Source organism: Scardinius erythrophthalmus (assembly GCF_964197995.2).
Source record: "Scardinius erythrophthalmus genome assembly, chromosome: 2".
Taxonomy (NCBI): domain Eukaryota; kingdom Metazoa; phylum Chordata; class Actinopteri; order Cypriniformes; family Leuciscidae; genus Scardinius; species Scardinius erythrophthalmus.
The window spans coordinates 51524810-51549138 of record NC_138222.1 but is presented as its reverse complement, the minus strand read 5'-3'; the positions used below and the strand labels follow the sequence as shown (position 1 = coordinate 51549138).

Here is a 24329-nt window from a genome sequence, read left to right as displayed (position 1 = left end):
AATAAAAGTACAAAATGAAACCAAATATATTCACACATTTTACGTATTGATTTAAAGATATATTAAAAAAAGTGAAAACTGCCCTTGTTGTGAAAACCTCCAAAATACTAGTTACAAAGAGCACACTACTGTAATACAATAGTTTTTTTATGCTTTGGTTTTGAACGTACTTTGCTACTGTAGAAAAAGAGCACATTTACAAAGTGACTTACCATTAGTGCAGTTCACTTTCATGATGCATTCCCATCATTTCGTGCAGAAGCAAATTGCTAAATTATTTTACGTTGTGTATTTGTCTGGTTATTCTTTTAAGGGTTCAAGATGCATTTGGCGAATGAATTCAAATGTTAGTAAAGCACTTCATTTTACTGATGTTCAGCAAGCAGTGTACTCCCCGATATTATTGTCTATGACTGGATTATTTGAAACACTAGAATTGTTCTTTCTAGATTTTTCTACTTACTGTTATTGCACTGTTAATATAATTTTTTTAACATGGTTTTAATTGAAATTACTTTTCAATTAGCATTTTTATCTTAAATACGATAAATATTTGCAGCTAAAATTTTAATTTGACAACACTACAGCTCACTAATTGTTTTTACATAATCATTGGAGAATGAGAGGTGTTGGTTCACTTGGCGAGCGAGCATTGACAATCCCAGCAACAAAAAAGGTATTTTTAAAATTCAGCAGATGCGTTCATCAAAAGTGACTGACAAAGGAGGAATACAAAAAACGATTGATCATAAGGTGGCAGTAGCATGGGAAAAGCTATAATAGATATTTACCAGATTGTTCAAAAGTGTACTTCCCAAAAGACTTGTGTCTTTGACAATGCATCCGATGCATGAAATTTAAGTGGACAACCAGCATCACCGTAGCTCAAGGACTAATCATTGAGTGTTCATGAACAAAAGAAACTTTTTGGAAATTTATTTGACATCAGACAGGCTTCGTGCGATGACTCTCCTTCATTGTGTTGGGACCCAGCTGGGTTTATTATTCACACACCTCATCACTTCTGCACACTGGACAATGGAGTGCTTTCCCATCTCGAGGGAAGTCGCTTTGCTCCTGGAGGCCATTCTCGCTGATGGAGCGTGGCGCTGCAGCCATGTTACAAGATGGACTTTTTAACCCCCCTCTAAAAGTTGAGTAATGAGCCATACGGGTCCAGTCAGTGATTTCCATTAAGGGGGTTTCTAGCCCTTAGCATTCCTCTGGCATTAAAATTGCAGGGTTTGTGTTTCATGTCTCCTCAAAACTCGCCATTTGGATCAGAGAGGCCGGTGAACGACAAATTCTAAGGCTGTACTGAACGAACGCAGATGTCAGGTCGACGCATCGTGAGCAACGCAACTTTAAACCCTCGTATTTCACACCTGTGACAAGAGAAACCGAAAGTGTTTTATTCGGTGTTCTTAAAAGCAGTGTACACAGGGGAGGAAACTGAGGAGTTGTGATATATAAGCTTTACAAAAACAGTGTGTGAATGTGAACGGAAAGATTCACAACAACATTCAGAGTAGACGATTCAAACAGAAGAACATAAAAAAGCAAGGTTTCTAGAAACAGTTGGGAAAAGAAAAAAAGGATCTAAGGAAAGAAAAAGAAAAGAGAGTGTGCTGCAGAGTGTCAGTGAAATTATAACAAAGATGAAAGACTTGAAAATTGAGTGTGCAGGTCCTGGTGCTTCCTTACATGCCCAACAGTGATTGGGTCTAGTTGGAGTCCCTGAGGAAATATAATGAGGTCTTTGAGGAACCAGACAAAAACTTAAAAACATCAAGGGCAATAGCGAATGTCCAAAGTAATGCAATGTCCTATTAGCTGAAGCTAGGCTAAAGTTAGAAAAAGGGGTACACAGCAAAATATAGTCATATAGTCCAATGTCATAAATCAGCACAAAGCAAATAACTTGCTCGCTTTAAACTTTACTTGCTTCAAGGCACTTTCCATGAATAGTGTACAAATTAGAGGCAGAAATTCTTACAAGACCAGTGAAGGATGTGTTTAACCTTCATAATATGTTGATTATCAACCTCATAAGGTCAAACTAAATATTATATGAATTGTTGTATTTTCTATAATTTTAGGACTGCGTGATGCATCGTTTTAGCACTGATATCATGATGTGTGCATTCACGATAGTAACTTCGCAGAATGTGCGATGGCATGTATAAGGATCGTAGTTCATACGTGATCCTTACGGATCAGGCACAGTTCAAACCGCATGTATTTCTCGGATTAATTGCAAAGTTTGATCATCATAGAGTAAAAATGTATCATTCGCACGATTTTAGGTCCTGTCAGTTTAAACATTCAAGCGAGTTTAAATAATTTGAGCGCACAAAGATGCCAAAGAGTATAGCTTACATGAATGTAAACAATTGAGAAAGAAAATGGATACATATTATTATACTGGATCCATGCATTAGCTCTTAAAGTGACAGCAGCCTAATTTAACCACTGCTGTCTGAGTCATTAATGTTAATCAACAACAAAATACAAAGAAACAAAACCATTTTGAAGCTTTAACAAAGATAAATTATATTTAATTTATACAGTGAAGCCTATGCAGTGTTATTTATGTACCTGAATACCATTAGACATACTTGAAAACAGACTAAAGCACTGTTTATTTAATTTGTATATTTGTTCTATTGCATTTATCTATGCTATTTCTTTATTATTTTCAATGCAGATTCACTCCCCTACAAAATCATCCCAATCATTCTACAATTATTAATTCTTTCCAAATAGAGCTATTCTTCTGGTGAAACTGTTATATGCAATATATCGTAGAAAAACTAAATGTCACAATGTCAGTTTTTTCCCCAAAATCATGCAGCCCTAATTAATTTTATATGAGGTCAGCAAATGTTGCAACCCTTTAATCAAAAATCATGATGAAATGCTCTATTTCTTCAAATTTGATCATAACTAAAATGCCATTTGTTTTGTAACAATTATCATTAAATATCAAAATTAAAAAGAAAGGGGGGATAGGCTAGATTAGGAACCAAATGTTGGTCCCAAAAAACATTTATTCAAGCAAAGTCATGTTAAAATAAAATGGTTGCATTATTGAGCATGATGAATGGTGTGTAAAAAAGGAGAAACTTTAATGAGAAGGGGTCCAAATTAAGAAACTTTCTTAGTTTCACAATTATAAAAAGAATGTTGTAATACATAATATTTGTGTGTTATGTGTGTAAAATTGTGTATTTTTACAACATAATATTCACTCATTTCTTTACTCTCTCTATCAGGCTTATTCAGATATCAATGGCTTCCGTGTTTTGGCTTTTTACATCTCATTTAGACAAGGCTTGGTCAATAAAGCCTTTGAGTTTCCTGGGGGGTGCTGTTCTGAGGCGGTTCCGGAATCTACATTTCACACATACCTGGGGTTCTGTTTGCAGACGAATGTGTGTTCCTCTGTGCTCTGATAAAGACCTCTTCACCACCTTGCGGTGCCTGAAGTGATAATAATCTCCAAATACCTGAGGGGAAGGAAAAAAAACACAAGGCTACATTTAGCTCACCACTTACAGATTTTTCCAGGAATTCAAACAGCCATTTTGTTTGCAGACTCTAAATGTTTTAAAATGTACGTGCAAGAACTAAACATTGCAAAAAATCTAGTTTCCAACATTTTTGGGTGAACTATACATTCAAGTTTAAATCAAAGACTTAAATATTGTGTCTTAATGTCCGCTTGTTCACAATTAGCTTCAGTCTATTCTGTAACACAAAATTGAAATGAAAGTGAATGCCACTCCAGATCATCGGTACGAAGCCCAGCTTTGGACCTCTGCATGACCTTAATGATCCAGATGGAAGAAATATTAACAGAGAGAAAAGCATTGCACACAGCTGTACATGTCCAACAGCCTCAAGTACAAGTAACACTGAACGAGTCAATCTCCTGTCAGCTGACTGCACAATCACACATGACAAGATCATCCAGAGGGCCAGTGTCATCAAACCGGCACTGGTGCAGATCGATTTCTCTCTCCGTTTGATGAAAGCGAAAACTCTGGAGTGAGCCAGGGTTCAAGCTGTCATGCTATAGATTCAGACACGTGCTATTTGCAAGACCAGAAACATTAACGATTGTACAGACCAGTTACTAAACACATTGATTGATTAAAGCAGGAAACCAGTAGTGAATTACACACAGACCAACCCAAATTTTAACTATATTTTTAAGCAATAAATTCAAAGGTACAGCAAAACAACTTTCGCAAAGCGCAGTGCAAAAAGTCATTCTTTATTCGAAGGGCGGTAACATGTAATAGGAACCCCTGTCAGGAGGATCGAGGGCAACAGCTCAACATTTATTCTTCCATGACGTCCTCAGTATACAGACCGGATTACAGTGATGCAAACATCTCCATCCAAACAAAGCCAGTGAGTCAATAAGCCCTTGACAAAGCAAATTTGACAACCGGTGACCGAGTAAAAATCATTCTAAACACTGAAAGCATCAAACAGGGGTAAAAATAAAACCCTTAAATGAGGTAAAAGCCAAAGAGATGGAAGACAGAATGAGGGAAGAAACACATTTATTGAATGTTAGCTAGAGCCTGGCACGTCTTGTGGTTAACAAGAGAACAATAATGACAGAAAATAACACAAGAATCGATCGCAAGAAAAGATAACCAAAGAGGGATGGGTAATAAGAACAGGCAGTGCTCTGAGAGCTTTGTTAGTCACAAAGGAAAATAGATTGAGGATGGGTATGGGTGTATTGTAAGATAAGAGTCCTAAAAAGATGAGCATCAATCTCAGACAGGCCTGAATCCAGCGGCTCCAGGGCACAGGGGAGCGCAGATGGAGATATGCTGGTCTTGTCATATCAGACCACCATCAGACAACCATCTCAACTGCCTGGAAACATGCAAGAGGAAAGGCATGTGGAGGAGAAAAAAAAACTTATATCTACACTAAAACTTACAACCCACATCTGAAAATGATATCAGTGTTGGTTAAACAGTTGGCATGCCTTTGCAAAATGCGTTCCTTATGTCTGGAAGCAACCTACACAATTCAACTCTACTCCTCAGACCAGACTACACTAGAATAAATATTTGTAATTATTAACTTACTTTAATTACCAAAAAAAAATTATAGCTAGTCCCACTATTTGCATGCAACATTGTTAATGGCATGATTTGCATTCTTAAGAGACGTAACACAGATGGGCTACAAATTGCTGTCCAATTATACTTTTAAAGCATTAGAGGCACTGTTTTTAGTGAACATTATTAGAAAAAAAATATATTTATTGAAATTATTCCAACATGAAAAGCAGCTAGCTTTAAACACAAGCAATAACCAAACTTGTTACTGTAAAAATGATAAAGGTAGATTTATTTTTGTAATTCAATTTATGTGAAATGTATACATTTTTTAATCAATAACTAAAAACCAACTGAAAGCTTAATTTAAGATAAATCTGCAATCCAGTTACTTATAGCGTTTAATTTATTATAATCTTTAATCTAAGTTTTTTTTTTCAAATAAAAATAAAAAAGACAATCTGATATATTAAGCTTTGACTTATTTATTTAATAATTTATTAGAATAAAATGAAATACGAAACTAAATGAAATATGAAATGAAAATAAAGTCTTTATTCAGACATGTCCCAGGACTGCATATGAGAAAAAGGTTACACAAACTTGAGATCTTACAACTATGACTAAGGAGTATGACCTGTAATTAAAAAGAACATTGTAAATCTTGCATTTAAAAGCTTTACATGAGTATTAGCCAAGACGCTGAGGTAATGCTAGCATGCAATAACCACATAATAATGGCATGTAAAGAGTATTATTACACAGCTCTGTGGAATACTTGATTCGGGTATAACATACCCCTGAAAACAGATAACACAGGCTCATCCGGGTTACTGAAGTCAGTGCTAGGAAAGTTTTTTTCCTCGTGGAAGTTTTGCGTTGAGTGAGCAAATAAATATTAAAAATCAATATTTTGTGTAGAGTTATTTCCTTATGTCATTCGGTATTGCGGACTCGCTCTCTATTGTTTCATACAAACGCAGCTGCTGCCATTTTGCAACTATTGTTTTGGACACTGTTGGATTATAAGATAACAAACAGGTATGATTTTAAAACATTTTCACCTCAGATTACCATTTCTTATCCCCATATTTATTTATGTGGCAAAATGCCGTGTAATGATCTGACTGTACCGTATCCTTTATATGTCCGCCTAGTTTGAACTTGCTGCTTGCTCGCAACTGATCTCTCCCCAGGAGCTTTGCATTTAAAGAACTAATAAAATATTTAGACTAAGATCAATATTTCATGTCTAATCATTTACTTAAGTGGCAAGTATCCGCGTAATAAGCGGGATCATGTACATCCAGTAGGTTGTTATTGCAGAATAAACCCCTTCAGGCTGATGCAATACCCCTCCGCATTGTGGTCCTGATCATCCTGTCGGGTTTATTCTGCAATAACAACCGACTGGATGTACATTATCTCCCTTACTTCCTTGACATTAAAATCTGAACTCAGTGACCTCAGTTTAGGGGTTAGACCATATAACACAGACCAGGAGTGGTCCACAGTATCCCACACAAATTAGGGCTATTATCTAAAATTAGCCTCCGCCTCGCATCAGCTTGAACCTACCATTAACATTCCTTGCCATCTTCTCTTTAATGAAGGCAAGCACACGTACAGCTGTTGGAACTTTAACTAGTAGGTAGAATAAAACAATGGAAACGGCAAGTTGTAGATAAGCCAAAGCTGGTGGAGGAAACACGGACGTTTTCTGTGGGAAAATGAGCTGGCTGTGGGCAGACTAAATTTGTGATAATTTCAAGAGCAATTACAAATCAAGGGAACAATCCATCTGACTCATTGAGCAAATGGAGCAATATGTCTGCAATTGAAATCAGTCTTTATGGATGTGCATCACAACCATGCATCAGTCCAACTTATCCATAAAGCATCAAAATATTGGCCCGGGGTGCATTTCCCAAAGCCAACTATGGTCACAAGTTATCTGGATCTAATCTCCAAAATCTACTGACAGCTTTGACAAAGGATGAGAATATACACAAAAATACTAATCTAAAGATATCATACTAAATGTAAATGGAATACACAGCAACTGTTTGACATTATAAAAACTAACATCAAAGACGTGTCAGAAATTATACACAGTAAGTCTAACAAACTCTTTAGAAAAGTACAAATGAAGCACCACTCATTAAAAAAATGATATGACTTAATGTTTAATGTAAAACTGTTAGACCAAACACTGACTAAAGCATGAAATGGTTAAAACATTTGCTGACAAGAGTTGTTCCAGCATTTATGTGAATCAACACTGAAAGGGAGCGCTGTGAAAACAGAGTTTAATAGTGTAATTTATCTTGTAATGAGCATGACCTTAAGATACGCAAACAACCACTAACAAACTTAATGAGGACTAGGGCAAGTATGAGAGCGTATATACAGAGAACACTGAAAGAGGACATCTCAGAGAAACTCTATGACACCAGTGACATCAACCAAAAAAGGTTATACCCCATTTACAGCTTTTGGTTAGAAAAAGTGCTTGTCCATGTTTATATAAAGTCTTAAGACCCAACCACACCCCACGTCAGCGGTGCTCACTGGAGCTGAAGCAGCAGCCCAAACCCACGCTGGAAAACAACAGATAACTAGCAGTTTCTCTTAATACCAGAAGGACAAATATGCTGCGAAAAATCGTGGAAAGCAGCAATGGTCAACCAAAGCTTTTAACCAAGGTTATTTAATACAATTTTATGTCAGTGCATTTACAATACAAATAGATACAAAACATTAAAAGATAGCCTATATAATATAAAACGAGATATAAAAATGTAATAATATAAATACATATTTTATTTTAAATATACTGTTCAAAAGTTTGAGGTCGGTAAGATATTTGAATGTTTTTAAAAGAAGTCTCTTATGCTCGCCAACGCTAAATGTATCATTATAAAATGCCCTTACTGTCACTTTTGATCAGTTTAATGAGTCCCTACTGAGTAAAATTATTCCTTAAAAAATGAATTTTGAATTTTTTGGTAGTGCATTTTATAATCTATCCTCAAATAAACTATGTAATTGTAGTCTCTTCTTATTGACAGATCTGTCACTTTCTCTTTCTATTCTATCCCTGCCATTTCTCCTATTCCTTTATACCAGAATGTCTTAATTTCTTATACTTCACTCATAATGCTTTTCCTCTTTCTCTAACTTATTTTGAGTCTCATTTCAGCTATTCTCAGCCAGGGATTGATGAATCACCACAGCCATCAATCAAAATTGCAGCCCCTTCTCTGAGTCCACCAACCTTCCAAACAACATTTAGGGAAAATTAGACCGCACAAATAGTCCCTGCAGATCCCAGTCCAGGTGTAAGTGAACATGGAACATTAAGGGTGTGCTTCACACTCCAGGTGGGTCGAGCCATGAATTGTGATACTCCAGTGAAGAGTATCTCCGCACATCGTCTTCAGATTATTAGCATTATTTTTTTCTGCTGAGGTCATCTGCTAGCTTTATTCAGATTTATGAAGATGGCCAAAAGACGAGGTTCCAGCTGCACGGTACCTTCCCTAGAGATGGACCAAGAAGAAAACTCTCACAGCTGCCAAAAGAAAAATTATAAATGTCTAAATCTGTGAAGGAACCTTTTAGGGGAAGATATGGGTTGCTTCTTGCCTGGGTGAGCTGAATTTAAGAAGTTCATTGCTGTAAAAAAACAGGCTGCAAGCACTGCTAAATAGCAACTTTTTGGAAGCAGGTCCATGAGCTGACTTGACAACCCTCTACAATGCAAGTAAATCACTTGCATTTGCGACTAAATCTTCACTCTGGGCGACTAAATAATGTCTACCATTAGCCATTGGCTAATAAATTCTAAGATTTTACTTGCCAGTGTGTGTGTTAGAGGCTAAGTATAAGTTTAGCATAGATATATTTACACTCGCTGAACACTGACTGAGTGCTTGAGAGTTTTGCTCACCGTCAAGCGATCTGTACTATACTTAAATTAATCTCAATGGATGCGCAGAGTATTTGACGTTTCATAAACTCTAGTGCGAATGCGCACAACTCGTCGTTGCTTTGCTGAGAGCGCTTTGTATGTTTCTCACGTACACTAAAAGAGAGAGGGAAGCGAGAGACTTTTCCTGTCAGAATAATGGAGTTCATTTGGAATTATTCATCTTTTAAGAACAAGCAGAAGATATGCAGGTTTCTCCAGTAGTGGGCGGAACTAATGCATTGGCTGGCGCTCATCTATTACCTTACTATTACCTTAAAGTTCTATCATTAAATAAAGCTTGATTATCATAATATTATAATATAATGCTTGATTGACTTATGTTAAGCTGTGCCATTTCATATCAGTCTGGCGAGTAAACTAAAAAACAATTACAAGCCAATGGCAATTCTATTGCCAAAATGTGAGTAGAGGGTTGCTTGAAAGTTGTTTCCTAAGTGGATAATTTAGGGCTATGGGGCAATTTACAAGAACTTAAGGTTCTTCATAATTTTAAAGTTCTATTAGAGGTGAAGCGAAGCAAAGGATGAATATTTTGGAGAAGCTCTGGATAACTTATCTGCAAGACCTATCATAATCAATTAAACCTGATCAATGGATATGGCTCCACTGAAAGCAAAACAATTCGTCTTTTGGAAACCGATCTGTGCATTCAGGTTTTCACATTAGTAGCTGGTTAATCAATTATGCCAGAAAAACCAACTAGAGCTCTCCAAACATAACAGGTCTACTTCAACTCATGCATTATTAAAGAGAGATTTTGGGAAAATGTCCTGTGGAGGGAAAAAAAGATAGAGAGGGCATTGACAAGATGAGGAGCGAAAAAAGAAATATTCATACCTGGCTACCCATGGTTACTATAGAAACAGCCCATGGTAGGCAATGAATTTGACATCTTGGTTTTATAACGGCATAAACAGACAGACCAATAACCTTTCCAGAGAAATAATATCCATGTTGCACTGTCAAGTGAGTTGACATCACATTTTCCATGCTTTAACAACTGCTTTCATGCCTACTATGACACACTATTCAAAATGAGCCATAGTGAAGTGATTTGATGATGTTCAAATAAATTGCAATGCATTCCCTATAGGTGATTTCCCTTTGTGAATGAACTGAGAAAAAAAAAAGAAAAGAAAAATAAATCAATAAACAAATGTGTGAAATTATCAACGTAATATGGAACAGCATGTTAGAAGGTTCACCAAAGAATTTCCCTGTGTTCAACAATGAGACTTGATGCTCTGCGGCAGCTAATGTGCGAACCACAACCTGCTGAAGATGTAAAAAGATTTGCACAGACAAGAAAACCCCTTTTTACAGGTGTGAAAGACAAGAACCAGAAAATGCATAACGGCACTGAAAGACGTCAATGCTCCAGTATCCAACCGCTTTACGTCACTAGACTTGGGGCAAATCCATTACAATTTGTCTTCAATCTCACCTTCGGATAAGCTTGTTTAGATACTGCACATTGTTATGGAAATGATTTCAATTTTAGGTTTGGGTTGACTTCGGTCTAAGATGAAAACATCAGTAGCCGAAGCTTGGCCAAGTCTAAGCGAAAAAAAAAATAATAATAATAATTTTTACCTTGATGAAACCTAGACAAACCAGTGCTGTTAGGAAAAAAAGGACCCTTGTCTGCATGGCAAATAAAAACCTGAACTGTGTTCCTTCCTCAACAGGAAAAGTACCGGAGCAAATAAATGTAATCTTAAAAAAAATTATTCACCAAGAAATGAAAACTGAGAGATGATACTCAACCTCATGTAGTTTCAAACCCGTGTGTGTGTGTGTGTGTGTGTGTGTGTGTGTGTGTGTGTGTGTGTGTGTGTGTGTGTGTGTGTGTGTGTGTGTGTGGTTAGAAACACCAAAGGCAATATCTTTTGATACATTTCTTTATTTTACTTTAAAGACTGAGCAGGATTCTGTTGAAGTATATCCGGGCGACTCAATATAGTGAAAGAGAAAGAGAATTGGAGCTGTCAAGCACCAACATTACTATAACAACAAAAAAAGCACCATTAAAGTGTTATAAAAATAGCTAATACAAGTACACTATATTCAAAGCTTTCTAAATCCATAGCTTTGTGTGATTAACAGACATAAATTGAATGTATTAAAATTCATTATAATAAAAATTTATTATAACTACTCTCCTAAATTCTGATAAAGAAAGATTCACAAATGTTCAGTTAATCCAGTTCACAATACTGATCAGAATTATTAGTTCACAAATCAAACTAATCTGGTTCTTGATTTCTAATAATAAAACTGTTCTTTAGAGGTGGCAATTATTAATGTATAATTTCTGTCTGTTCCTCACATAAAGTTATTGTATGGCTTCAGAAGACTTTGAACGTAGTGCATAGTCGAATATAGCTGTATACATTATTTTTAAGATATTTGTATGGCACTGGCAGCCCCCAACTTTACTTTTATTGTAAGAGTGGCCATTGTTTTCCTGAAAAGACAGACAGATATGGGTTTGAAACAACACGCGAGTTTCATTTCTTTAAAGAAGCAAATGTCACTGAGCTTTTTGAGTGCGTTTTTACATATTAAAATCTCGATATATACAAACCATACAGACTACACCCATAACAGGAAGTAGCAAATTTCATTTGTGGTCTCTGAAAAGTTCCTGTTAAGCCAAGAAAAGCAAAGCGCATTTATATTTGAGGAAAAGTAAATCATCACAGATTTGCATGCATCACCTGCAATATGAATTAAATGTTTCAAGAACTGTATCAAATCATGAGAAAAATGGCATAATTTTGTCCATTCAGAAATTAAGCTTAATACTTTACATCCTGATTGAGGCACTGAAGCTCCCTTTTATGGAGTGTGAAAAATACAATAATGACTCTTAATTAAAATCCCATGAGGCAAACAAGACTGCTTTTTTTTTTCTTAAGACGCCAACAATATTAAGCAACTAAAAAACACAAAACCAATACCTTAGTTGAAATGTTGTCATGCGGTTGCTAGAGTGCAGGCAATTGTTAGGCTAAAAACACCCATAATACACCGGTTAATCGACGTGTGACAACACATGTAATAACGCTATCACTGGGGGTGGGGGGCAATAAACAGCAATTCGGGCGGCAATTACTTGAATGGTGGGTTCACTATTTTTCTTAATGAAAAACACAACAAAACAGTACAATGACAAACTTGCTTATGTTAACATAGAACTTTTATTAACAAAACGAATAACCATGGCACACACCATGCTGATAAATGAAATCTGACTCCTGCTGCTGATCTGTGCTGCGACTCTCGTTCGGCTCGCGCTAAATTGAGCAAACGCATTTAGTTTTTAATTGTAGTGTCTGTTCTCTAACTAAACTGAACTTTTATTACTATAATAAATCAAAATGCTGCTGTGGGAAAATGATGTAATCGGTGTGCGGCTGAACACCGTAACACTGACTATTGACTAAGTCAAAAGGGCCCACCTCTAAGTCTCTATGATATTCTGGTCTCTTTATATAGTTTATAGTAAATTTATAAGACTTTTTCCACTTGTTTTACTGTCGTAAATCGTAAGTACAGTTGCTAGATAAAGTAATACCATGCCTCTTCCTCAACAATCCGGCAAGGCCAATATTAACTTGGTTAGTTCTAACCTCAAATCTCATTAATAAGTAAGATGTAAAACACTTTCTTAAAGCACTTAAGTTTGTTGTAATGAAAACAGTACCATAAATTGTCAGTCATAAAAATGAATCCACAGACCCTAGCACTTCATGACACAGCAAAGAATCAAGAACTTCCAGGATGGTGTCTTAAAAATAAACGCCGTATGCAGTAACTTCTGAAGCATAAAAAATATTTGGCATCTACAAACTGAACCTCAATGGTCAAAGGAGCCTCATTTAACGCTTCCTCGTCGTCAGCGAGACTTTTAAGGGAGCGCTGCAAAAAAAAGCCCATGCAGGGAAACTGTAGGGGTATTGGGACGCTATCCATTAGACCATGGGCGACATTAATCACGGCTATAACGCTGCAAGTTCCCGTGAAGGCGACAGAATAGAGGGGCAAAGTCAGTAACTAAATTGTTTTCCAAAGCTCTGGATAAGCACCTTTTCCAAAAGTTACTACAGCCAATGGAAAAACACAAACAGAGCGAGCAAGAGCAGTGGAAAGTTAATCTTTATTTTCAGAGGAGCCGGAGAAGCTGGTGCAGATGGATCGCGAGCCGCACCATTAACCGGCGCCGTGTATCAGCAAGTCAACAAGCTGCAGTACGGGCCGCTGCTGACCTCCAGGCTTAAATGCTATAGGAGGAATAGAAAAAAAAAGTTCACTAAAGCGGCACCACCCTGCTCCAGTGGAGAAGAGAGTTTGGGAGAAAAAAAAAACAACATCTTTACAATCTTTCTGAAAGAGTTCTTCAACATATGCATACTATTATTCTTTCCAAATTCTTTTAATTTCCCTAACTCAGGAGAACCAATGCTGCATCTCTGTCTCGCAAACAGCACTCGATTAGTTTATCTAAGCCTACTAAAACAAAAACATTATCTTAGGTTTTGGAGGGTCTTTTTTTAAATTGCAGTCTGCTGCATATTTAACGAAATGCACACATGGTTCTTATTTGCGTCGGAGGAGGCTGAAAGAATGCCCGAAGCATGGACTTTCAAAGAGATTTCACCATAGGCTCCGAACATTAAATCAAAGTGAGAAGCAAGACCAGGTTACGCAAGCAAAGTCATTCATTTAACACTTCTTCTCATTAGAACCAGATTGACTTGCCCTGTAATACAAATTGTGTCTCCTGTCTCACAAAACCAAAACATTAGATTGTCATTTGGTGATTAAAATAATATCTAAAGCAATTGCACTTGTGGAAAACAAAAGGATGTGCTATTTTTTTAAGAGGACCATGTTGCCCACGAGACCTCTCAGTTGATACATCTAGAATGGAAGTGTCTGAAAGCCAGGGTCAAAGGTGAATTAATTTGCACAGAAACGCAATTGGTTTTCCCTCCTGGGCTCTGGCCCAATTACAGGAAGACAGGGGAATATGATTGCTCAGGTGTTCAAGAAAAAAATGCAACAATTAATCTCAGACGTCTACGGCCGAGTCACATCAAAAGACGTGAAAGAGTAGCCCGGAAAAAAAAACACATAGTCTGTTAAGAGACTTTACTTGAGCTTTGAGATTGACTGAAGATAATTATCACGGTGACGGTGAAAACAGTTACCATACGCAGTAATAAATCACTGAAGTAATGCTACAATGATATTGCCTACATTCTTATGGAGAATTTTTTTTTTTTTTTTACACAGAAATCTGAACTGACATCAATAAGATTATTTTGAGACATTTAAGACACACGTTATATACACTGCCGGTCAAAAGTTTGGAATCAGCAACATTTTAAAGAAGTCTCATACTCACCAAGGCTGAATTTATTTGATCAAAAATAAAGTAAAACAGTAACATTCTGAAAAATTATTACTACATTTTAAAATACCTTTTCTATTTTATTATATTTTAACTTGCTTTTTATTCCTGTGATCCATAGCTGAATTTTCAGCATCATTACTCCAGTCTTCAGTGTCACATGATCCTTCAGAAATCACTCTAATATGATGATTTGCTGCTCAAGAAACATTTGTTGTTATTATCAAATGTTGAAAACAATGATTGAAAAGAAAATAATTATGCCTGAAATCTAAGGCAGCATCAGATGTATCCTTCACAGAGATGGCAATCCCAGAATGCATTGTGACAAGCTCAATGAATGCCAGACGACCTGAGTTAAGAGTTAACTATAAATCTACTCTTGTTTCAGTCAATTAAAGTAATAAATATACATGTAAAAAAATAAATAATTTTTTTTATTATATTATATATATATATATATATATATATATATATATATATATATTTATTTTATTTTTATTTTTTTTTAACCAACATACAACACGGCTGGCATGGCCTTTGAGGTGCCCTACAAAGGTGTATTTTTATTTTTTTATTTTTTTTGCCACATTTGAAGTGCATTTCAATCACATGATTTCAGCTCATAAAATTTGGAACAGACTTATTTCTATCTCACTGACTGTGGCGGCACTGGAAATACATGAAGTAAAGACAGATTTGCCCTTGTAAAAACACATTACTGCATCCTCTGAGCCATGAGCCAGCTGAAAGATCCTAGGATCAATATATACCCTACAAAAGACTAGACTTGGTATATGGCAATAAATGTCAGGGGATTTCTTTATGGATATCAAAATCAGTAATTGATTTAGGATGCCACAGTGACATCTAAAGCTTACATACCCACATCCAAACGAGACGCAGGACAGAAGATACTGCTTGGCTGATGAACATTAATGCAATGCAGTTCTACTGAAGAAACATGAAAGGGAAGGAAAAAAGGCAAAGCTGGAGTTGAAGTATGATAACTTGTGCTTAGGGATGGCTGAGTACCTATAAATGAACCATATGAAATTACTGGCATGAAACGATTTTTCGGACTCTTTTGTCATGGCTTAGTCTTGACATGTTAGTTTATATATATTACGGTCAGAATGTCTACGAACGTCACCCTTACTAATAAAGTCTGTTTCAAATCCCATACTAAAGATGAAAAATTACATAAAAAATGTGTCATGTTTTTCTGGCATATGTTTTTTCACTATAGGCTTGTTACATTTAAAAGTGGAAAAGTTATTTTTAATTTTATTTTAAGGCTTTTGACACTTTCATTGAAAGGACAGCGTAGAGGTCAGAGATAACAATATGGAAAAGTGGAGGGCTGAGTCAGGAAATCATCAAAGTTAATTTAAATTCGGGTCACCTGAATGGTAAAGTGTCAGAGAACAAGCGAATATTAAAATTCTTATGTACTTTCATGTTGAATAGCACTGAATGGACCATATTAAATAGTTATTTAAATTTACATTTTTTCTATTAAAAAAAAGTAATAATAACACAAAAACACTAAAAGACACATAATGTGATCATAATGAAATATAAATAGCAGGGTTTTTTCAGCACTGAAAATATTGACAGCCGCCAAATTGAATCTTTGTCCCGCCAAAGAATAATCTGATCATTTAATATGACAATACCTTCTGTTCTTTAGTACCGATATTCACTGATAGCCGGCTGCTTTAAAACACTTTAAAACGCTCCCATGAGCGTTTGTGTAGGCTAGTAAGCGCTTTGTGAAGAGTGTCAAAGGTTTTTATATTACAACTTTTGCAGTGTTGACCTTTATAGTCAATCACAGACACGTGAGCACGTTAATGCAATGGTCAAACAGATGTGTTTAAGAGTTTGTTCAGCGCAGGTTCTGCACGCTCGTAAATCTTTTAATTATAACCAACTAAAAAGTATAAAAACAATGTCAGTAAGAATTCATTGCACAGCATAGACAGCTTCATTGATTATAATGGGAGTTTACCCAAAAGTGCAGCTTTGTGCAGTGCACCTTGTGTTGTAATTGACAGTTTCAGTGATTATAAATCGGCAGCGATTTTTCCTTACTTTCTGTATATAATATATATTTTTCATGCTGCAAACTACACTTTGCAAAGTTTCTGGATTGACAGCCATATTTAAATGCGCAGTTAAATCCGATTGACATTGGTGACAATAGCAATGGATGGAACAAAACAATCTGATACTTTATCTCAAATGAACTGTACATTCAGTCTTGGGGCCCTATCTTGCACCCAGCGCAATTGACTTTGTACAGCGACGCATGTATCATTCCTATTTTGCACCCGCGCAAAGCGCGCTTTTCCCTCCACAGAAGCACGTCGGTTAACTAAGAAATACACTTGCGCTCCCGGGGGCGGTTCAGCGCAAAGAGGAGGCGTGTTCCAGCGCAAACGTTCCTTCATGCTATTTTGCAGGTTTAGAAAACAATTGCGCTACTAACCAGGAAAAAATAGTTTAAAGTCAGTGGCGCGTTGCGCATGTTATTCATATGCTATTTTAAGGGCGCATGCTTGGCCATAATCAATGTAGCGTGTGCACAACGTGCATACACTTTGATTCTCTCATCTACACAGAAGCAGCAGTTTTCATTTTTGCAAATCATACATTATTAAGATAGATAGATAGATAGATAGATAGATAGATAGATAGATAGATAGATAGATAGATAGATAGATAGATAGATAGATAGATAGATAGATAGATAGATAGATAGATAGATAGATAGATAGATAGATAGATAGATAGATAGATAGATAGATAGATAGATAGATAGATAGATAGATAGATAGATAGATAGATAGATAGATAGATAGATAGATAGATAGATAGATAGACAGACAGACAATTTATTATAAAAGCATACATCTAGCTTACACATTTACCCAAATTATCATACGCCTTTTTAACCGAAGTTAATTTGGGTGTGTTTCTCCATCCCCAACGTCCCTGACGACAGCGTTGCTCTCCTCGCTGTGAACCGCTCCTGGTGCGCGCCTGGCAAATCCGCCGTTATAATAGGAATCCGCTTTAGAACAAACGCGTCTGCTCTTAAAGGGAATGTGAGATGACGCTCTGATTGGTTTATTTCACGTTACGCCCAAACCACACCTATGAATAATGAAGCTACTTCAGACCAACCCCTTTTAGATTTGCGCCGGGCGCAAGAGTCATTTATCCCGCCGGGAAAATAGCAACAGCGCCAAGACCCGCCCACAAAGTTACTTGCGCTTTGCGCTTTGACACTTGCGTTTCAGATCGTTAAAATAGGGCCCTTGGACTGTAAATGCAAAATAATAGATCTGCCACTTCAAATCAGTCACTTCATGATTTTTTACATATAAATGTACAGATATTTATAAAGTAGTTCTAAGCAATTTGTTTTATGATCCCCTGATATTATTATGATCCTGTGATTATTTAAAGTTAATATTACAAACGGTTTCTTTGCATTTGTTTTGGATTTCTTGTCAGTACTGGGCTTACTGTGTGTGTAGATGACCTTGTCCGTCCGACACCACCAAAGACCATCTTTGACCCAGGAAAAACCCTGAATAATTATTCATTTTGAGATCAGAAGTTAATGAGAAAGGATCTACAATAGAGATGTGAAGTACTCATAAATAATAAAACCTTTTCAGAATTAAAAATACAATAAAGTATTATGTCGATGGAGAGTCCCCACAAAGATAAGTTGTCTGCCCATGGTTCGGCACACACTTGCACCACAGTTGATCTGAAATCTGATGATGCATCTATAATATGTGTGGGTTTTTTTAAGAAAAAAAACTGCGTAAAACGGACAGAGTTACGCTAATGTGTTTCTGTCAATGCGTCTCAAGAGTTTCACGTGAGAGTAGCTTTCCAATTAACTGTTAGTAGGCCTATGTAAATCTGTTGTTGACGGTTCCTCATGTGCCGGTGTGTTACAGTTCAGCATGGCAAGCATAGGAGACAAGCCGCTGATAGAGCCGCCGTCTGAGTCATATAAATCTGCTCTCTGGGAACATTCTGTTTTACCAATACATGACAACCCTGATGCGATGGTCTAAATGATGTGAACAAAACAGTAACTCTTTGTAAACTTTGTATGTGGCGTATGCTCTAATTTGGCCAGTCATTTATGCTGTCATCACCCGGGTATTGATAGCGTGAGAGCGCAGGTGAGACCAAAACAGCACACATTGCCTTCTGTGTTTAAACAGGCACTCAGTGACGGAACTGTCATTGTCCCGATCGAGCCAGTGCTGCGTCGTCACAAAAGTTGATCATTTGTGTGTTTTTAAGCCTTGCTGATTTAAACACTCGGAAGAAGATGCGAAAAAGAACCAGCGCGCGCTGCGTGAGAAGTTTTCTGTGCGCACACATCCGAAGGCCCCACATGGAAAGCCGCATCTCAGACAGCATGTGAAAACTAAATTGAGATTTCCTTCAAGTCTTCTTGCGAAGTTGCGCTTATGTATATTAAATCCGTGCATTATGTCCTAAAGTGACAGAAGACTAACATTTACATTTGATTACTTTATTCAAATTCTGTATCTAAAAACTACTGTTAGACCTTCCTGAAAAGCAGTTTATTTCATTAGCATCTTTGCTGTAGTCTATTCTCCTTTATTTTTATGGCAGTAGTTCTTTTTTTTCCCGTACCAAAACAGTGACCCTAAAACCGATACAAATCGAACCGTGAGCAATTTGAACCGTTAAACCCCTAATACACAAGCATATGTACATCGACACACACACACAAACATTGACAGGATACGTAGTAGATCTTTGTTCATATCTATCTTTAGGAACATTAGATATCATAAAAACCTGAACTTGCCTCAACCAAATGGTCAGTGAGGCCTATACAAAATATGCCCAAACACACAACTATTCCACACTGTCAGCCTTCACTTCAGACATCACTTTTTCAGCACACAGAGAGAATGACAAAGGGGAAAAAACCCACTGGAGTATGTGATGTTAAACCACAACAGACCAGCGTCTGCAATATCCAGTCCGTCAGATGTTAGGACCCACTCACTGAATAATAAGTCTCTCTCACGCACTTGATTATGCATGCTCATACCACAATATGACTCAAAATAATAAATAAATAAATTGAATGAGTAAGAGGAGTCTAGGCACCTATACTCCAGATGGCACACAAAACTCACAGATCCCATGGAGCCTAATATAGTTGTGAAAATCAATTCAAGATTAAATTTGCTCACTCAATGCCTCCAACATGAAATTTTATTAGAAAACAAGAAGTAGGTAAGATTTGCTACAATGGAAAAACTAACAGATGCTACTTCTGGCTGGAAATCATGTTTTATTGAACAAAATGAATGGACAATAAACTGCTGGAAGCTCGTGATATGGCACATCTGAAGCTAATTGTTCCTTTTAACTGCTGCCATAAATCCAGCACTGTGCCTCGTCCATCCTCATGCATGCCCTCCAAGTCCAGGTACAGCATAATGCAGTCGGGTCACCATCAATTGAATGACCAATGCCATTTTGTTCTCACACTCGGCTTGCTGAGGATGACTGTGTTACCGGTGTTACACGGTGTTCAGCCATACACCAATTACATTACTTGGCCACCTCGGCACCACCTCAGTGTAATTTAGCTTTTTTATAGAAATAAAACCCATTTTGTTCAGTTGCGCAACTGAAAGCGTCTACTCTGCTCCATATACAGCAAAGGCTGCAGAGTCAAAGAAATCAGATTTCACTTAGCATGTGACGAGAGTAAGGAGATATGACTGACAGGACGAAGGCAGAGGATTTGTTGCGCAACAGATACTGAGCATCATTGACATTAATCTTATCTTGTAAAATGTGCCATCGCTCCCATATACAGAATAGGCTACTCGCATATAGAGTAGGCAATGTGTGATTGTGAATTTAAAAGCGAAAGTGAAAAGAGAACAATTTGAGATTATTTTTAAATGGTGTGAAAATTATTGCATTCAATTCCAATAAAATTACAAATAAATAATATGCCACAACAACCCCTACTGGGAATCTAATTTTGTTTAAAGAAGCCAAGTTTGAAGCTAGTATATTAATAATAACATCATGCAATATAAGATCTGATAAAGTCACATCATGAAACACTCGGCAGAACAACTGAAATGAACATTTAGCAAAATCAAACCTTCTCTGACCTTGGGAAACATTGCTACTCGCCTAAGAACACATCTCGCCTCAAGGAGGAACACATGCTCTTGATTCCAGCAATGCCATTCAACACCTTGAGCAGAGCAGCTCTGAGCTGTGACTGTGACTTCGTGTCAGCATTTGATAAAAACCACAGCAATCTAAGAGGTTGGAGGTGTGAAATACAAATAAGAAATGCATCATATGACATAAAAACAAATAGGTTATTATTTAGAACTGCCAAACCGTGACAAGACAATGAGGCCAGTTTGAAGAGATCATACAGGTTTTATTACTTGCCAACATTAGGAGGAAAAAATGACTTGACATTGAAGTGTCATGAGAAATTACTCAGAGGAAAAAAGCTTTAAAAAGACTGCAAATTGGGTCAGAACAATTTTGAGGTCTGTCAAAAAAGATCCCCACGGTGTATAAGTAAAAGCGTTCGACTAGATATTTTAAAAACTGAGTAAAAGGGATTTAGAAAGGAGGACAACACCACATTTAAGGTGTGTTGCCGGCAAAATGGTGGCATTAACTAAATTCAATAAATGTTCAATAAATCACAAAATCACAAATACATCCAGCATATAGAAGTTAAACTTTAATGCTTATAAATTTCAAAACCATAACATAAAAATAAAAAAATAAATAGTTTCTTAGACACTAATCTAATCAAAGACTAGACAATATCTGATTCAAAGTCATCTGGTCTGAGTTTTATAAAACATAAGCATGTGCAATGCAGACACCTGGGCTATATTTCAAAATGTTGGGGTCAGAAAGATATTTGCCTCTTATGCAACATTATTGCAATTTTCAATAGCTTTTTTCTTTTTAAAAATATAAATTATTCCTGCATTACTCCAGTCTTCAGTGTCACATAATCCTTCAGAAACCATTATAGGACCAGATTTACTAACAGCTTGTACAAGCGCAAAGCCTCTTTTGGCATAAAAAAAAATACGCTCCGTATTTACTAAAGACACGCAGTTAAAATTTAGCGCTGAAAAGGCGTGGACAGTTATTTTTGTGGCTGACCTTATTGCATATGCATTTTTAGGAGTTCCCCTTTCAGACCCAAAATGTATGGGAGGAGTATCACGCAACACAATTTACTAAGGTTTGCGCTCGTCAATTCACTGGTATTTGTGCCATTATTTAACGCCTCAAAAAAAAGCAAGTCTTAAACCAGACGCTAATTTACGCTGCTCTTGGTAGATTGTGTTGGTCATTATGGAAATGATCCGGCTGAGTCTGTGTTCTTTAATTTGTGGGTCGTCAGAAGATCACGCACAGAACTTTCCACTCCCATCGGCGCTTTTATGGGATTGCGGTCTCACGCTAATTTGCCCTGTTTAGTAAATCTGGCCCTTAGTATGCTGATTTGGTGCAATTTCAGATTATTATTATTAAGGATTCTTTGAAGAACAGAAAGTTCAAAAGAACAGCATTTATTTGAAACAGAAATCTTTTGTAACATTATAAATGTCTGTCACATTTGATCAATTTAATGTATCCTTGCTGAATAAAATGAATTTCTTAAAAAAAAAAAAAAAACTGATTCCAAACTTATGAACGTTAAATAAATAAAAAAAGAACACTGAAAAAGAGCACACATTATAAAGCAAATTACAGCAATATCTAATTGATGCAGCTCTGGTTGATTATTACATTGTGTAAAACTCAAAATTACTAATAAATGCGTCTTAAGTAGACAGTGGAAGTCTCACAAACATCCCTCATTTCCTTCACTTTCTTTATCCTTATCGAAATCAGTTTTCTTTGGAAATGATTGCCTGTGATTTTCAAAAATGTAACGCATCATTTGCACAATCACGTAATCAAACTATTTCCTCTACAGACAGTTAAGTGACTTTTCTCAATTCCCAATAATTTCCCAATTATGTAATTTCCAATTATGTAATTTGTGTGAAGAAGGGACGATCCCTTCTTCACACAATTGCTACTGTTCATTTTGGTGGTTGTTTAAACAGCTTTGCAAATGGGTCTGTAACAAAGATGTGGCCAAAACAATGTTAACACTAAAAACAATTGGCAACCTCCAACCACACCCAAAATAATATAAAGCAATACATCAACCTTCATTGAGTGTTTCTCATTAGGAATTTATAGCGATTTCTACAGTATCAGCAATTTATAAATATCTGTGTAGAGTAAAAGTAAGTGCAGCCTTGAGTTGTCCCAGGTGCACGTATGATCCCATACTGTTCTGTGATTAGGCTGCGCCGCTCTGTTCAGTTCTAACACAGAACATTCCATTCCCTCCCCGGAGGCCACTTCCACTCCCAACTTCTGTAGCAGCTCGGGAAGGTCAGACGGTCACTATGGCGACAGTTTTGAGGTCGCAGGTCAACGTGGACGCAATGCTGACTGGTGATGAGAGATGACAGCACAAGAGGCCACGGGGAGCTCTTTGAAGTTCATAAAAACGAGTCACATGGACTCCATTACGATCCCTGTATGAGCGACTAATATCACATTGCGGGATCTAATAAATAAACATCAGCTCCTGGACCTGCTTTAAGCACTACCGTCAGGGTTGCATGAGATAAATGCGCTCCTGTTAAATATTAGACAGCATACTAAACAACTCACCACCCAGCACCATTAAACATCTCTTTTGTCTGACATTGGCCTCACAACAGTTCGCAAACATCCAAGTGTTTCCTCAAACAAAACATTAAACTTAAAAAGCACAAAATAGCTTAACGAGTGGGTTCCTATTGCAGTGCAGCTGTTACTAGCAGCTTTTGTTAAAGCGAATTCAATGCCATGCCATAGAAGTGGTCGGCTGTGTTCTGTACACAAAAGCCTACTGGTTGCAGAATCGCCCAGACGAAACATAGCTCAGCTATTTCCACATGCCCGTAATTGCACACCGTGTGGTTTGGTACCATGGACCAAAGTTGTGGAGGACCCAAACGGAGTAGGCTGGACATGATCCCGACGAGTCAACAAAGATGCGTACGCGAGTGAATCTGGCTTGCTGGGGCTCTCCAATTATAACCTGCCCAAGTTTCCTGTCCGAGACGCTGCGGTCAAGTGTTCCCTGGCGAACTTACCCTTGAGCTATTCGCTGAGCCAAATACATTTTTTTTGAATTTAAAATAATTGCCACAGGTCCCAGATGGAGCTGAGGCAGAGGTGAACATTTGAAATTGTACTCAATCATTCAATTCCTATTACCAACAAAATAAATGCATACACTTTTTTGGGGGGGCCAGACAGAGAGAAAAAGGGCATCTTCATTTCATATTCAACTCAAAAATTCAATTTTTGTTAGAGTCCCATAAACTGAACTGTAATTGTTAAAGGGAAAGTCCACCCCGAATAAAAATTCTGTCATCATGTTGTTTCATTGCTGTGTAAATGTAATAGGAGACATTAAACAAGTTTTCAATTCTTTTTGTTCTTGCAGTGAAAGTCAGGGTCAATCAAGGTCTGTTGACTATTGACTTTCATTATATGGAGGAAAAAAATACTGATACACTTTTTGTTCCACAGAAGAAAGAAAGGTATATCAAACAGGTATAGAATTACATGAGGGTGAGTAAATGGTAATTGAAATTTCAATTTTTGGGTGAATTATCCATTAAAA

The 24329-nt window shown here is 36.9% G+C and overlaps 1 protein-coding gene across 2 annotated transcripts in view; it reads right to left on the bottom strand.

The window, feature by feature from the left end:
* furina (furin (paired basic amino acid cleaving enzyme) a) overlaps positions 1–24329 on the bottom strand; it is a 90976-nt gene that overhangs the window by 45426 nt on the left and 21221 nt on the right. For both annotated transcript variants that reach the window (XM_081359676.1, XM_081359677.1), the window contains exon 3: positions 3411–3509. In XM_081359676.1, coding sequence (XP_081215802.1) covers positions 3411–3509 — 99 coding nt within the window. The remainder of the gene's footprint in view (positions 1–3410; positions 3510–24329) is intronic.